The sequence below is a fragment of the Phascolarctos cinereus genome, unplaced genomic scaffold (genome assembly GCF_003287225.1).
Source record: "Phascolarctos cinereus isolate Bilbo 61053 unplaced genomic scaffold, phaCin_HiC Scaffold_1;HRSCAF=81, whole genome shotgun sequence".
Taxonomy (NCBI): domain Eukaryota; kingdom Metazoa; phylum Chordata; class Mammalia; order Diprotodontia; family Phascolarctidae; genus Phascolarctos; species Phascolarctos cinereus.
The window spans coordinates 68,010,565-68,028,373 of NW_027555514.1; the positions used below are offsets into that span (position 1 = coordinate 68,010,565).

The 17,809-nt window shown below is 39.7% G+C and overlaps 1 protein-coding gene across 18 annotated transcripts in view; it reads left to right on the forward strand.

Moving 5' to 3' along the window:
• The window catches only part of SVIL (supervillin), a 201,716-nt gene that overhangs the window by 102,282 nt on the left and 81,625 nt on the right, over positions 1 to 17,809 (forward strand). For 11 of the 18 annotated variants that reach the window (XM_020990499.2, XM_078152028.1, XM_078152036.1 and 8 more), the window contains one exon: positions 16,904 to 16,984. The exons of the other annotated variants lie outside the window; for them this stretch is intronic. In XM_020990499.2, the coding sequence (XP_020846158.1) occupies positions 16,904 to 16,984 (81 nt within the window). The remainder of the gene's footprint in view (positions 1 to 16,903; positions 16,985 to 17,809) is intronic. 18 annotated transcript variants of the gene reach the window in all.

Below are 17,809 nucleotides of genomic sequence, written 5' to 3' on the forward strand. Positions count from 1 at the left end.
TAAGTTGGAAGAAGCTGACACTTAAACTTGAAGTTGGTGAGAGAATATGTAGGGATGTCTACACTGTTTAATAGTTTTCCCATCAGGCAGATTTTTAGGAAATTAAATTTTAATCTTGGTGAGAAAAGCAGCAGCAGGTTAATAGTCATCCTTATTAATGGTATATACAGTAAGAAAAAAGAAAACTAATCAGTGCTTCCCATCACAAAGAATCCCATTAATTTTATAATTAGGTTTCATCACCCACACAGTTAAAAATATTATACTCAGAATTATTCTTTTCTACTTTTGTAATAGTGAATAGATTTGAATGTGTTGACTCGAAGGTATTAAAAGTGGTACAGTCACTTATCTCTTAATAAATGCTCTGCATGCTGGACAGTCATTGCATAGCCCAGGAGCAAAATGGAGAGTCTGAAGGGCAATGATCTGTCAGTATTCTAAGGCCTCAAGACTCCTGCCCATCATAGCACGGTCCTTCTCAATAAGGACAAAGTCCTATCACAGCTACGTGATGGAAATCAGAGTCAGAGAGTCGGTAAACATTTATTAAGTGCCTAGTATGTATATGCTAAGTGCTAGGGATACAAAGAAGGCGTAAGACAGCCCCTGCCCTCAAAGAGCTTACAGTCTAATGGGAAAAGACAGTACATAAGAAAGAAGCTAAGAAGGGGGCAAGATGAAGTCCTGCAGCTGGGGCAGAAATGATCTGAGGAGGTGTGAGTGGCAGAGTTGATTTCCTCTTAGAAGATGAGATTCTAGAGATAATGAAGTCTAGGAGAGCAGCTGGGTAGGAAGTGATGAGATGATTGCGCTAGGCATACCCCAACTTAAGCTAGTGTATACTCTGGGAGGAGCTCTCCAATGTCCACTCTCTCTCCAGTCAGAAGGAAGAAGGGGTCAGGGATGGGGTTACTGAGGAAGTAAGAGTTTTAAAGTTGATTTCATCTTCCAGAAGGATGAGTTCCTAGAGATCACGAAGTCCAGCAGAGCAGGCAGCTGGGAAATTAGCATTTAGGAGTTGCATCATACTCTTAAACCAAAAGAGTTAATCGTCTGGGTCATAGAATTTTAAATAGCTAAAAGTCCTTTGAGATCAGTTCAAGCAGCTCTGCTATTTTACAAAAGAGGGAACAGAATTCTAGGAAGTGAATGGGACTTGCCTAAGTACATGTGGCTTTTTGACTAAAGAGAGGGATTCAAATCCAGATCCCTGGATTCCTAGTCCCAGCGCCGTACTGCTTTTTTCATAACAATGTTTGATTCTGTCAACACAAGTTGACTACATTTTACTGGAAGTGGGCAGAGCGTTGGACTTATAATCAGAAAGACCTGAGGTCATTATTGATTGTGTGACCCTAAGCAAGTCACTTAATCTCTGTCCCCCTCAGTTTTCTCATCTGTACAATGTAAAACAATAGGACCTACCTCCCAGGGTGGTTGTCAGAATCAAATGAGATAAAATCAGTAAAAGACTTGGCAAACTTAAAAACACTGTAAAAATGTTATTATCATCACTTCTCTGAGAACTCATCCTAAATATAATATCTCAGTGCTTTTTTTTGTATAAAAATCATTCTTCCCTCTGACTAAGAGAGGAAAAATCCTTTCCAGTGTTTGCATGTGCACTATGTTCAGATGGCTCACTCACCATTTAGCACTTAGAATTATTTTCTCAAACTGTTCTGTTCTTCCTGTGATTAGATGGTCATTTCCCTAGAAAAGTTCAATCGGCTGGGAGCCATAGTACCCTAACATTTAGTTGGGGAGGTAACAATTTTCCTAAAAGAATTTGGGGAAATGAAGTTGGGTCTCCTAGTCCCCTTGTGTGAAAACACAAAGCAAAGAAGAGTGAGGTCCAGTGAATGTTGCCATCTCCTGTACTTCAGTGATTTTGGAGGGACAGCTGATCTGAGAGACTAATTAAAACTTCTGATGACCTAGAAAGGAACTTACCAGGAGCTTGGAACAAAATGGGTTTAACTTTCTCCTTAGAAATTCATTCAAAACATAATACCATTATTGGGAAGCATTTAAGTGAAGGAAGGAAGCATTCTTTATAGTCAGTTACCTATAACAGTCAGAAATCAGCAGTGTTAAACTATAAGAGACAATCAATCAACAAGCATTTATCGAACATCCATTATGGGCAAGGTGCTGCCGTGTTCGACACCGGAAGTACAAAGCCAAAATCGTCACAGTTCTTCATAAAAAACAGAATTTGTTGATTGAATGGACTCTGACACATGACTTCTAATTAAAGTCAATGTGTTCAAACTGGAGGGGTGGGTCCACTATGTCTGGAGTTGGAATTCTGATTTCAAATCTTGCTAATTATTTTATTTGGGAATAAGGCTAAGCTTAAATAAACAGAGTTTATTAATTTATCATATGGAATTTCCCCTCCCATATTAGCCATTTTATAAAAGAAAACACAATAAAACTTCCCAAGAAAAATAAAGAAAGTGAAAAAGGTATGCTGCAGATCTTTACTGAGAGTTCATCAGTTCCTTCTCTGTGAAGGTGGAAGCATTTTTCATCATGGGTCCTTTGGAATTTCTGGGATCATCGGAGTAGCCACATCTTTCACACTTGGTCATCATTATCAAATAAAACTTTTAAGGAAATTGTCAGTGACACTTGGGAGTGGGGGAAAGCAGATGCAGATTAGCACTTTTCCTGGACTTTATAGTTAATAGTTTTAGAGAGTTTCCTAAGGCTGTGAAAGATTATGATTTTTCCGAGGTCACATAGTTAGGCAGCGTGAGTCTTCTTGACCGGGACCAGCTCTCTCTCTGCACAATATCATGCTTCGTCTCTCATTGACACACATTTAATGCAATGGTTAATCGCTATTTTGCAGCATTATAATTAGACATAAATGGTGGTAAATTCATATAAATTACTGTAATCACTTATTATTTTTACACAGGAAGCCAAACATTTCTGTGGTCAAATGATGGAAATGGATGGTGGGTGGGGAATTGAATGGAGCTGCAATCTGTTCCAAAACCCTTCCTAATACTGAGAAGTAGAATCAAAGGGACCTAGGCTTCTCCATCTTTCTGGGCTTCCTGGAGGTTCCAGATGTTTCAGGAAATAGGATGCTCTCAGAACTTTGATTTTATATATATACATATATATATATATGTATATATATAAAATCAGAGTAAGTGGCATGAAGTGATTTAGGAGAAGCACGCTTCCCACATGGGATGGAACTTCTGATGACCTAGAAAGGAACTTACCAGGAGCTTGGAACAAAATGGGTTTAACTTTCTCCTTAGAAATTCATTCTAGTATTGTTGGGTACTTCAATAAAATCATCTTCTAATACTTCACAGTAGAATATGGATCACATCCAGTTGACTTTACCTATTAAGCCAAATAAATCTTTGGCTGGTAATATTTACAACCATGAGGCAAGAAACCACATATGCATTTTATTAAGTGACAGCTGCCTTGGCCCCTGGGTACAGTTAGAAGTAAAGCCAAAGCCAGATAGCATTTGTCTTTGGCACCTTCTTTTCCTCCCCATTTTCAGTCAATCAGTTAGCAAGTGTTTATAAAGTACCTACTATGGACTAGGCACTGTGCTCAGCATGAAAGTTGCAAAGACAAAGATACAACTCCCTTCTCAAGGACTTCACAAGGACCTCTAACCTTCTACTTAGGGAGGCAGGATAGCAATCATTGGTGGGATCAAGAAAAGCTTCGTGTAGAAAGACAGTGGTGCTTGAAGCATGTAAGGCATTAGAAGAAAAGTCTGAAGTGAGGAGATACATTCCAGGCACAGGGAGACGATCAATGAAATGTCAACTGTGAGGAGCTGCCTAGGGGCCAGTTTGGCTGGACTAGAGTTTGCGGGAGGGGGACTTAATTATAATAAGGCTGGAAAGGCAGATCTGGGTCAGATTGTGAAGGCTTTTAAAAGTCTAACAGAGGAACTTATTTTTTATTGTAGAAGTAATAAACAGGTAGAACATTTATTAAGCCTTTTCTATGTGCCAGGCACTGTGCTAAGCAGTATGGATGAGAAGGCAAGCAGTCAAGACAGTCTCTCCTTTCAAAGAGGTGACGTTTTGAAGGGTGATGACAACACATAAAAGGTAGAAGGAGGGAGGAGACGGTGCCCATCCTGGGGCAAGTCTGCTGGTGAAAGGTGGAGGAATCCAGAGAGTAAGTCCAGCCAAGAGTACAGCTCTTTATGAAGTGGGGGTCTGGGCTAGGGATTCACCAGTCCTGAGGATGGGCCTCGGGACAAAGGTATCTTCAGGGAGGAGGAGCTGCTGGTGAGGAAAGTAGAGAAACCCAAAGAGTGAGTGGAGCCAGAGGTGAAGAAGTGATCATGACTGGAGCCCCTGTAAAATGGGGGTTCAGACAATTGGTGACAATTGAAGTGTATTGAATAAAGGTGTGGTGACAGTCAAGAACAAAACACAAAACACAAAGTAGTTTTAGGGAGACTTTTATTAAGTCATTTGGCAGAGGAGATAGAGCCAGAAAAAGGTATGGCTCCCCTCCCCCCCAATCTCTGGTAAATCTTGCAATTAGGTAGTTTCCAGAAAAGGGCAGTGTCCAGGTAAAATTGCTTGAGATATATCAACACATAAGTGTAAGTATTTGTTAAAATTTGGGCAAAGCCAAAACATAAGCTATTGGGGAACCCCAAGAAAAGCCTTTTGGGGTGGACATAAAACAAGTACACCAGCTTCCCTGGAGGGTCTCTGAGGACAGCATGACCTAAGGTTTTGGAATAGACAATTTCTAGCCACATGAAACTAGGTTCAAACCATATTAATGGATGATCAAGTATTTTCTCCCACAGTGGTAACATGGTCAGATCTGAGCCTAAGGAAAAATCACTTTAGCAGCTATGTGGAGCATAGGTTAGAGTGGAGAGAGACTTGGGGTAAAAGAATCAATTAGAAGGTCAATTCCATAGTTCGGGTAAAGGGGGATGAGCACCTGAACTAGGATGGTGGCTGTGAGATAAGTGAGAAAGGGGGCTGATGGGAAAGATGTTGTAAGGGTTGAAAGGGCAGGATTTGGCAGTCAAATTAAAATAAGTGGGGTGAGGAAGGGTGAGGAGTTGAGGAAAATAAAAAGATTTTCAGAGTTGGGAGAATGGAAGGAAAGGGGTTCTCTTGTCAGAAATAGGAAATTTGGAATGAGAGGAAAGACCGGGGGTAGTAGGAGGGAAGGAGAAAATGAGTTCTGTTTTAGACATATTGAGATTGAATCGTATATTGGATGTTGAATTTGAAATGACCAACAGTCAAGTGGTGGTGACATGGAATTTAGGAGAGATACTGGAACTGGAAATAGAGATCTGGGAACTATTTACATTGAGTTGATCGTTAAATCCATTGGAGCTGATAAGGTCACCAAGTGAGTGAGTGAAGTGAAGACAGGACAGGACCTAGGACAGAGCCTTCTCCTCTTCTATCACCCTTTCTGTTAACTTGATCTAATACCATTTTCTGACTATCCAAAATCTCACAATTCAGTAGTGCATCTAGCCGTGTGCTACCATTGCCTCAACTCAAACTTCTTTTCCCTTAACGTATGGGATGATAGACACTTCTCATTCTGCAGTTTAGACATGTCCCCAGTGATGTAACTAGGAAATCCCACAAATGTTGTAACACGTGATCCTTACTTATCTATAGTAAAGAGAGAAAGGAACATGACCAGGCATGAATGAGGGATCTTCTTTTTCCCCTTCTTGAATTCTTTCCCTCAATCCATTTTCCTCCCAAGAGGAATTTAGAACTAAATTGGAGGAGTCTAAAGTTAGCAATTTTCCAAAACTATTTGGGACCCCAGGCAAAAGTTTCTCTTTATTGTCTTCCCATGTCCTTTTGGAGTAACTTTTCCTTCTCTTCCTAGTGGCTTAAAGTTCTTTACCCTAACATACAACCCTATTGCCCCAAAATCTCACATTAAGCATGCATTTAAACACATTTCTTAGATTTCTAAAACACAGAATTAAAACAATTTCCATTAAGTGTGAACTGAAAGCTTAATTCCATAAGAGGTGTTTGAATTTTAAAAGGGAAGTGTGTTAACCCAAATAAATATCTAATTGTTGGGGTCTGTGGAGGCCATATTTGTGAACTGGCCTGGAACAGATTCCTCATCATTTCCCCACCCTTAATCTTTTCATGTAGTCCACTGAAGATAAAATTGGGGGGCGGGGGAGGGGATAAACTGAGTCAGCTTTGTAGCGATAAACTTTATAGCCATAAACTTAACTATAACACCCCATCCTACTCTTCATCTTTGAAAAGGAGCCAGTGGAGCTCAATTTAAAAACAAACAAACCTTAATAGGCTGGAAACTTTCTGAGGACCTGCTTTCATATAGGTCTTGTATAAAATGACCATATTTTCAGAATAAAAAACAGGCCACATGGTCCAACAAAGGCCGTGTTCCTTTTGTCAAATCTGAAAAGTACATTTTCTTTTCTTGAAACTGTGGTTGTCTGGAAGATCCAAGCACAAGGTAGCCATAGTTATCTGTGACTACAAGCACATAGTGGGAAATGGGGCTTTGAGAATTTGCTGGTGTTTTCCTATATCCTGATTACTTTCTTGTGGATCCCTTGTAATGAAAGAACTGCTGGAGCTTATCAGGAAGTGATACCTTCATTAATAAAAGTTCTCCTCACCCTTTAGGTATCTGATTTAATAAGGAAACATTACTCTTCTTAAGGAAGAGTATGAATTTAGAGTTCCTAGGACGGTGTCTGGCACACAGGAGCTGCATAATAAATGCTTATTGACTGACTGACTGTTTTCTGCTAGCTGCATGGTTTAGAAGACCTAGAATAGTCTTCTGGCTCTAAGCAGCTTTAAGGAGGAAATCCAGCCTTGGATGGGGAATAGAAAGAAAAGGGTTTGTCCTTTCTTAGCTTATAAGGTCATAGATTTCAGGCTGGAAGAGGTCTTAGAAGTCATCTTGTCTGATATTTTCATTTTGCAGTCCTAGAAAGGTGAGTGACTTGTCCGTTGTCGTACCAGTAAGTACTAGCAGAGAGAGGATTTGGACCAGATTCCTCTGAGTGGAAGTCTGGCACCCATTTACCATATTTTGCTCCCTCTCTAGGTGGATCCTGCAGGTTGCTATAGCTTCCAAAACTGGAAGCTGAGAATACAGGTGAAGAAAGCAGATCCATTGTTTTCTCCATTTTTTTCATTCAAAGATGCTCCCAGTTGTTGCTCTATTTCTCCCCCTGGTGGAATGGACCTGTGGGCTAGATTTCAGACTAAGTATTCTTTCTACATGTAGTCTCCCAAACTTGCCGTCATGCAAAAGGTTATGAAAATATGATCTTGTTAGATAAGTGTGGAGATGGATTCTGGCATGTCAAACCTCATCTTCCAACTTTACCAAAAACTAAAAAGCGGGGGTGGGGAGGAGGAAGTTGGAGACAAGAAGGACAGGCAAGCCAGGACAACTTAGCCAAAGGAGCTCGAGACCTGTAATCATGGTAGGGTAGGACAATAAGGGTTAGCCAGGGAAAGGACAGAAGCGCCCTAAGGTTTGCAGTTGGAATCAAGAATTTCACTGCCCTTACTCTATCAGTTCTGAAAGGAAAACGGGCTCATTGAATTTCTTCCTCTTTATTCATTTAAGTGCAATGTGTCATTGTACTGCCATGCTCTGTTTCTTTTCCTCAGTTAAGATTGCCTGAGAGAATGATCTTCACTGGTGGAACATTTGCCTCCTTCAAGAGCATTCTTTTAAACAGTTGTGATTATTACACTTTTTCCTGTTGTGGATCACTTGATTGGCTCGTTGTCATGCTCCAGACTGCCGTGGTACTCACTAAAAACTAATGCCTTTTCTGTTGTTCAGTGGTCCTGGAATGATAATCCCAATTGCTACCGTAGCTGCCAAATAGGAGGACGCAGCTACCTCCTGTGCCTTGGAGAAAGATGGTTCCTTGTGGAAGTCAAAAAGTGTTAATTGGGTGCCAATTACAAGAGAAAGCCAGGAAACCCTGCTGTTCCTCTTAGCTGTGGTGCTGGCTGGGCTTCCTTTCTCTCTTCTTCTTTCTATAGGAGGAAAGTCAAAACTGTGGGCTTCTATAGAGATAGCAGAATTATATTGAAGATTTCTTATTAGTTTCCTAGAACTACAGGATTATTTGAGATAATCCTGACCAAACCCTCCTTTTGCAGATGGGAAGAGTGGGGCCCAGATAGGTATTTTTTTTTTTTTAGTGAGGCAATTGGGATTAAATGACTTGCCCAGAGTCACACAGTGAGTGTTGTGTCTGAGGTCAGATTTGAACTCAGGTCCTCCTGACTCCAGGGCCTGTGCTCTATCCACTGTACCACCTAGCTGCCCCCCCATAGGTAATTTTTTAAAATATACATGTGTTTTTAGTATTCCTTTCAAATATTTCCCCTTCCATCTTTTCCCCCATGCCATGTCTACTACTATCAATGTTGTAATATGTCTGTAAACCCACTTTTCCATTTTTGCCCTATTTCTGGATATATGCATAAATCAAGCAACAAGGGGAAAATTAATAAAAAAGAAAACTTTCCCTACTCCTTTTTCCCTACTTCCTCCAGGTAGCCTGACTATAATCACCCTGAATTCATCTTAGACTCTGTTAAATTGTGATTTCCTATTGTTCCAGTTCTGGGAAAGAATTCCAGAGAACTATGGCTAATTTTGTGATGTTTCCAGGTAGTTCTGCATGCCTGGACTGTGACAAATTATTTTACAACACAACACAATGAACATTTATCTAGCATGTCCTGTATGCAGAATCCCCTCCCCGCCCCCAACCACTCATACCTTCCCTTAGAGATTACCTTGTTTATATGATATATGTCTTACATATGTGATTCTTTGTGTGTTGTTTGCCTAGCACAGTGCCTGGCAAATGATAAGCACTTAATAAATGCTTGTTGCCTGATTCTCCTGCCATCCTACTAGGCCCTGGAAGGAGAAACAAATTTTAGATATGATCCTTGCCCTTAAAGTATTTGTAAGTTAGTATAACCTTGTCTTTCCCTTTACCTGTCAATTAAGTAAGCTTAATGTTATGATAATCTATCATGGTACTCTAATATGATTTGAGCCAGCTAACTGGAATAAGCCTCCTCTTTAATATGCCTTTAACTGACTTTTATTCATTTCCCCCAGCAAACATTTATTGAAATGGGCAGTACAAGAAAGATGGGTGTTCTCATTTCAAGATCAATTGCAAAATTCTTTGGTCATTCCTGCCTGTGCCCTGTTTTTGTTTATGTTTTTTTCTGAAGCCAGTGTCTGTGTTTCCATGATTGTATGAGTTGTGTTTGACCATTTGCTTGGCACTTTGTATTTCCTGGGTACTTCCCAATCACTTGCCTTCCCTTTCATAGTTACTTTATCCCTAACAAGGACATTAAGTTACCTGCCCTAAGTCCCAAGGAGCATCTTCACCCCAGAATCCCTGCTGAAATCCAGTAATTATGGTATCCCCAAACAGATAACTACTGGATCCTGGGGCATCCTGCCCGTGTTGAAGTAAGCTCTGTGAGGTGATATGCTCCTACTCCTAAAGGTCTATCCAGCTCCATCCTGGTCCCATGAATATATACCTTGTCTGAGGTAGCTTCAATATCCTCTTAAGAGCTACCCTGATGGTCAAGATCTAAGCAGAATACATGGAAATCCAATTCATTTGAGAGAACTTGAAACCTTTGAGTGACACTAGAATGACCCAGGCCTTCTGGAAAGTCTTCAGAGCAAACATGACTGAGGTCTGGACTGCTACCACACCCTCTCTTCTCCCCTCCATCAGTCCTTTCTTCTCTCACATATTTATTCCTTGACACATCTCCTCTCTTATTCCCAGTTCTAATCCTCCTGAAGGACTTCAGATTATAACACCAATACAGAAAGTCCTTGATCAGACCAAGAGACTGCTTCAAAGAGAGGCTGGAAGAAATCTGAGTGATCTCATAACTCAAGCAGCCCCAAACACCCTTCTTTGGTCCCTGTTGGTTTCCGTGTTTCCATTCTTGTTGGTTTGGCTAAGGACAGCATCCTTTAAATGCAACAAAATGTAATGGATCATCTTGCCCTTGTTATTCCACTCTGTAATTGCCAGAGAGGGTAGCATACTGTCACTTACAGAATTCCAATCTTATGGGATGCTGAACTGGTCACTTCCACTCAGCCACTACCTTTCTCATTACCTTACGCTTCAGTTATCTGTCTCCCATTCAGGAGCTGCCCTTTTGATTATAGGTTAGAAAACTCACCGGGTATGTAACTTCTCCAAAACCCTTTCTCAAAGCTCCTAAAGTAAAATCAGTATTTTAATGAAATGACATAAATATTCTTTCATCTGAATCTTGGGGGTGAATTTGGCCACCCCGAAGTAGTTATACTCAGGCTGTAGCTCTGGGGAAAAGCCTGACCAAGAATTTCCATTGCATACCCCAATTTTTAGGCGCCTGTGAATTAGCCAGATCAGTTCTGTATTTTGATTTACTATTTCTGGGAGCCAAGATATGCTTTTAATCAGCTTTCAAAAAGAAGCTTTTGGCTTTTCTACCAATGTAAACATTAAAAGATTGACCACTTTGGGCTTTTCTCAGTGGGAGAAGGGTTGATTTTGACTTTGAGGGGAAAATCTGGGACAGATTGCTTGATTGTGTGTGGTCCATTGAAAGAAAATAAAAGTTTGACATATTTTAATTTTTAAACCCAGCTAAGCAGATTCAGCATAGACCTCACCCAGTTCCCAAGGATTTTAACTGGGACAACTGCTTTTGCCCACTGTAAATAAAAAGCCAAAACATTCATCTTAACAATAGAAGATCTTTTGAAGGGCCCCAAGACATCTTTTTCTAATGACAAAAAATGCTTCAAATTTTGTGTTTCTGTGATGCCCAAGAAGAGAGTGTGAGAAAATTTCTTTTTTTGATCCTTTAAAGGGACAAGGGGAAAACTGGTATCATAGTTTGAGCGAATATATTGTAAGAACTGAAAGGAGGACTGGGAGTTAATTCCAGGGAACTTGTGTGATTTAGAATTGCAGAACTGTTTAGGAAGATACAGCATGGAATAGATAGTAACATTGCTCACTCTCTCTGAACTTCCTGATGCTTTTTAGACACTAGATCATGACTTGTAGTGTTTTAATCATGAAATTTAGTGCATTGGCTAAGATTCATCCCCCTTCCACTTTCATCCACTTTTTTGGGTGGTAATACAGTGGTCACAATAGGAAGGCCACATTCATAAACAATTGACAATTTGTGGGTTGTGAACTTGGAAGGAAAAATCCCTCATGCCAAAGGCAGTTAATGTAATTTTCCTGGAATGCTTAGGTAGACTTCAAGGCTGCTAAATACATTACACATTTTGCATTATATCCTTTTCTGTGCGAAAGCAAGATAATAAAGCAGGCCAACCAAAATGTTTTCTTGTTTCCTTAGTGCATCTGCAGAATTTCCCATCCAGTCTTCAGATATAGGCATACCTCAGTCATACTGAGGGTTCAGTTCTACACCTCTGCAGTAAAGAGAATATCACAATAAAGCAAGTCACACAAATGTTTTGGTTTCTCAGTGTATATTAAAGTTAGGTTTACATTCTACTGTTGTCTATTAAATATAAAGTAGTATCACTTTTAAAAATAAAACAATGTACATGCCTCAATAAATACTTTATTGCTAAGAAATGCTAACCATCATCTGAGCCTTCAGCAAACCGTCATTTTTTTTTTTGGCTGGTTGAGGGTCTTTCCTTTGTGTCCTGACTGATCAAGGTGGTGATTGCTGAAGGTTAGGGTGGCTGTGGCAATTTATTAAAATAAGACAACCTTGAAGTTTGCTACGTCTATTGAGTTTTCCTTTCATTCGAACACTTAGATGCCATTATAGTGTTATTAATTGTTCTAATTTCAATAATATGTGTCTCAGAATTGGGAGGCCCAAGAGAGGGGAAAAGATGGGGAATGGCTGGTTGGTAGAGCAGTCAGTACACACACAACATTTATCAATTAATTTCACTGTCTTATATGGGTACAGTTTTGGCACCCAAATTGATTACAGTAGTAACATCAAAGATCACTGACCACAGATCACTATAACAGATATAATAATAATGAAAAAGTTTGAAATATTGTGAGAATTACCAAAATGTGACACAGAGACATGATGTGAGCACATGTTACTGGGAAAATGGTGCCAGTAGATTTGCTAAATGCAAGAGTTGCCACAAACCTTTAATTGTTTAAAAGAAAAAGAGTAAAGCACAATAAAACGAGGTATGCCTGTATGCAGGGGTCAAAGGGACAGGTGATATAAAAACAGACAACTATTTGGTTCAGTCAGCCTATAGTTTGTTTCTTAGGAATTTTCCCATTCCCACTGCTTCTCTTGGCTGCTTGTCAGCCACTGTCTTAGGGCCAGAATTACTGTGGACCTCCAGTGCATGTATGCCATTGGTTCCCACCCATCAACGCTAGGACAGCTCTTTCCTGGGGCAGTAATCATATCCTTTCACCAAAACTCTCCTTGTGTTACTTGATCCTCTTCCTTTTGAGCTGTTAGAGAGCCCAATTAGATGTGATATTTCAAACCAAAGCTCAATCTGTCAGTCATTTATTTTAACTATCATTTATTTATTTATCAAGCATTTATTAAATGCCTACTATGTGCCAGCCAAAAACAAAAAAGGGAAAACAGTTCTGTATCCATGGACTTTACAATCTAACCAAGGTTGACAACGAGAACACGTGGGTATATGTGAAATGTATGCAATAATATACATATTACAATATATAAATAATACAAATTGTACAATATACAAATATTGTATACAACGCATACAATAGATACAAAGGAAAGCACTTCGAGCTGAGATCAAGAAAGGCTTGTAGAAGGTGGTTCATGGATTGTACCTCAAAAGAGCCCAGGAGTTCAGAGAGATGGAGGTGAGAAGAGATTCCATTCCAGGCATGGTGGGGAGGGGACAACCAGTACATCTCAGGGACTGCCTTATTGCTTTCTATGAATAGTGATTTAAGGAATTGAGAGATAAAGGGTGGAGCCCAAGTATTAGAGGCTTTCATTTCCTTCGTTAACTTCCCTCCTCTGCCTAGGGCCAAGAGATGGTAGGATCCAGCTAGGCTGCCTCTTAAGCCAAGCTGGAAGCTGTGGAACTGTACAGTTCCATAATTCCATGTTGCACTTGTTGGGTATTTTGTAATAAAGATAATTGAAATCAGTAGACTCCTCCCATCATCCAGATGCCCTCCCTTGCAGTTTGGACCAGCCCCTAGATAATCTTTAGGACTGTATGAACTAGACTTTGGGAACAACTTTTCTAAACCTCCCCAGTTTTTTTGGAACCATTGCTCTCCAGTGTAATCACAGGCTTTTTAAGCAATTTTAAGCAATCCTAGCTCTTCTGTGATTAAGATCACATTGAATATTTATTTGCTGATAAGGCCTTGGCTGTATTTTCTCTTTAAAAGAGTAAAGTCAGATTAAGTAGGAAATCTACTGGAGACTATGGGCTCCTTGATCACATTGAATATTTATTTGCTGATAAGGCCTTGGCTGTATTTTCTCTTTAAAAGAGTAAAGTCAGATTAAGTAGGAAATCTACTGGAGACTATGGGCTCCTTGAGGGAAGGGACCATTTCTTTTTTGTCTTTGAATCCCCAGGATCTAGCCCAATGCTATATAGCAAGTGCTTAATAAAGGGGTATTGAGTAGCAGAGGTATGGTATCATAGTGTGTTTTGATTGGGCATCAAGGAGACCTGGTTTCAAATCCTCCTTTTGAAATTTACTAGCTTGAGACAACCTGTCTGAGCCTTAGCACTCCCATCTCTAGGATAGAGAGGATAGATGAAATTCTAGAATGGCTTTTGTTTGTCTTTGTAAATTCTAAAGCTTTATATTAATGTCAGTTACTTTTATAATTGTTTTCACTATTATTGTAAGCTAAATTAGTTTCTGCATGATGTCACTGACATGTCAAAACTTGGTGAATATTCACTGCTTTTATAGTTATTGGAATCATAGGGTGCCAGAACCAGAATGATGTACCTTAGGGATCATCCAGCTCAAACCCCTACCTCCAGTCAGGTGATGATGGTGGGTGTCACGTGAGCAGTGGGGCCAGCACTGGAAACTCAGCCTTCTGCCTGTCGTCTGAGAGTCATCTCCCCGATGTCCTGAGAATCCACCAGATGCTACTTACAATAATCCCTGAGTCAGGTTCTAGATCCTATAGCCCTCTTGTTCCTTATGGATGAGGAGTAATAGTAGCTGTCATGGTTAAATTGAGAGAACTGTTTCCCTTGAGGATAGGTGGCGTAATGATAATGATGAGAATCATGATGATAATAACAGAAATTTATAGAGGACGTTACCATTTACAGACATTACTTCATTTGATTTTCTTAATGCTATCACGTGGGAAGTGGTCTTGTAGGCATTAGTACTCTTATTTTATAGGTCAGGAAACTGGCACTCAGTTGTGGTGACTTGCCCCATGTCATACCATTAGACAGTACCAGAAGCTTCTTACTACAAAGCAGCTGCCTCCCACGTGGTTGTATCATTCTCTTTATACAAAGTCCAATAGCACTAGGCAGCAGAAATGTCTAATTTTTTTTTCTCATGGTGACAAGGAGCAATATTTCATCTATTATGTTAACTTGATATTGCAAAAGAAAAAATAGGAAAATGTTATTCTCTGTTTTCTTCTATGCTGTGTTCTTACGTTGCCTGTTTTATATGCTGGGAACCAAACAGTAAGGAATTTAAGTGAAACCACTAAAATAAAGATTGAAGACTATTAATCCTAACTCCTGACAGTTATTTTGTTTGTGTGTATAATATGCTGATCTATACATCTCTCTGTGTGTATGCATATACATACATACATATTTATATATATATATATTTATTTTATATATATATATATATTTATATATATATATATTTATTTTATATATATATATATATATATATATATATATATATATATATATATATATATATATATTTCTCCTCTTAATTTTCATGAGGCAGCTTTAACTCTGGAGTACGTGTGATTATGTGTTGGGCAGAATCAATCAGTCAGCCCATCTGTCAGATTTCATCATGATTATAGTGAAGGGACCCTCTGGTCAACAGGTGCTGAGAGAATTTGTGTTACTTTCATTATTCAGTGGAGCAATGTTCCAGCAGAATTCCAGAATTTTAAACTTGAAAGTGACTTCCAAGGTTAACTATTCTAACTTGTATCTGAACAGAAATCTCCACCACAAAATCGCTAATAAGTAGTCATCCAATTTCCATTTGAAAACTTCTGTATTGGGGAATCCACTACCTTGTGAGATGGTTGACTGATTACTAGATCTTGAAAGTTAACTCAGAACCAGAGTCTGAAATAGAGGTGTAGTTAGAAAGTAATCTGTCAGTGATCAGGCAAGCATCCTGTTTAACAAAAATTTTAAATACATTCTATTGAAATGCGGAAGCTGCTCTAATATTTGGTTTGGAATATTATACATTGTGTACATCTTGGAGCAAACTAAAGGATATTGGAAAGTGGTCTGTGGCTAGTAATTGGTATGTTTCATACACTATGTTTGAAGCCAACTCGAACATACTTTGACTAAGTCTGAGAAGAGTTAGTAGGTAAAAACACGGCCAAGCCAGTGACTAGGAGCACAGATACTGTGAGGTAGGCAGTTCATTCACCCCTCCCCATCCCTCACTGATGCTCATGCTGTGTCTTGTTGCCACCTTATCACAGAACCAACCACAGTCTTAGAGCTGGGAATTTGGAAATGACCTCAGCAGTCCAAGTAGTTCTTCAAAAGGATTTTTTCTTGAATACACCTGACAATAGTCATCTAGCCTTTGCCTAAAGACCTCTACTGAAGGGTTCCTGGTTCCTGGGTCTGTACAATTCCTTTTTGGCTATTTCTGATCATTTCCAAGTTTTTCTGTTCATCAAACTGAAATTTGTCTCTTTGCCCTTCCATCCATTCAGCTTCATTTTGCCCCATGGAACCTAACAAAACAAGTATAATCCTTTTTCCACTTGAAAATGAAAGAAGTATCCTAGCAGAAAATAAATGTGAAAGAAAGTATTAACTCATATCAAGTGGCCTGAATTTTAGTCCTGTTCTGCATCTAATTAATTATGTGACTCTCAGCCAATCCCTTATTCTCCCTCCCAGTTTATATTTACTCATCTGCAAAATAAGGAGGTTGGATTAAATGATTACCAGTGGCCCTCCCAGCACTAAAATTCTGTTGCTGTAGAAAATCTCAAGAATGTCCCATAGCAATGAAGATAATGAATGACCTTATGGATTTCTGCCACTGCTTTTAATATCATTTTCACTTTCCAGAAATTAGTCATACTTCTTTCATGTGTAAAGTAGTTAGATGTTTGGCTATTCAACTTGGCAAAATGAATTATGCTAGGTTGCCAGATATAGTTATCTATGGTTAACATCACTGTTTTCTAACCATAAGAATATTTAACATTATTTGCTTTTTACTGAAATGACATCGATGGAAGGGATACTGTGTCTGATAGCAAGCAATGCCTCCAGTAGAATCTTTTGGGGGTTCCTTAAACTACTTCTATGTTGGATGAAGGCATTTGCTTCTCAAATCTGCTATTGGTGATTAGGACTTGACTATTTCAGTTTCAGGAATCCCTGTGGCATCACTGCAAACCCAGCTGAAAAGTGCTTCCTTTTTAAAAAATTGGGAATTCTCTTCATTGAAATCTGTGGGCTATTTGTTTGTTTGGGGGGGGCAGTTAAGTTTTTTAAGCCTTTGTATTATTTTTTAAAATGCTAATAGAGAATGATCTGAAGTTTTGTTTTCTGCATATGGTAGCCCAGGGAAACCCAAACATGAGTGGTTTCTCCAGAAAGATTCCGAAGGAGACACACCTTCACTTATCAACTGGCCTTCCAGGTATCTCTCAGATTGAAACCGTGTGAATAGTTATTGCATCTGTTGCTTCTGTTCTTTTTTCTTCTGGTTCTTCTCACCCATCATTTCACACCAGTTCCCTGCTTTTCAATGTCTGTGTGCTAGAAATGTGCTCAACAAATGGCTGTAAGAAGTCATTCCGTAAAAACCTGCTTGATCCCTCCCATTTTCCTGCCTGCCACTTACACATTTCTCTTCTCCTCTCCCCTCCCCTCCCCTCCCATCCGTTCCTCTCCCCTCTACTCCCCTCCCCTCCTCTTCTCTCCCCTCCTCTTCTCTCCCTTCCTCTCCCTCCTCCCTCCATCCCCTTCTCTTCCACTCCTCTCTCCCTCCCTCCATTCCTCTACTCTCCCTTTCTCTCCCCTCCCCTCCCCTCCTCTCCCTTCCTCTCCCCTCCACTCTCCTCTCCTCTCCTCTCCTTTCCTCTCCCTTCTTCTCTTCTCTCTCTCTCTCTCTCCCTCTCCTCCCTCCCTCTTCTTTTTTATTCCTGTAATTCCTTTTCTGTTCCTTCTTCTCCTTCTGATACTTAATTGAACAATCGTGTGTTTGGTGAAGAACTAAACAGCATTTTTAGTGGGTTTTCCCCCTCCTAGTTGTTTCCCTTTGCGATCTGGCTAACTTCCAACATGTTTCTCATCTTGTCTACCCCAACCTTAGCCTGTTTTCATTTCCTCTGCCATCCAAACTTAACAGCTTGTTTTTGGTAGCCTTTTGAAAAGGCAAATTCAGGGTGTGGTCTGAAAAACAGATTTTTAAAATCCACTATCATTTCATTTTTAAGGTGGGGGAAGGGGGAGGAAGACCTTA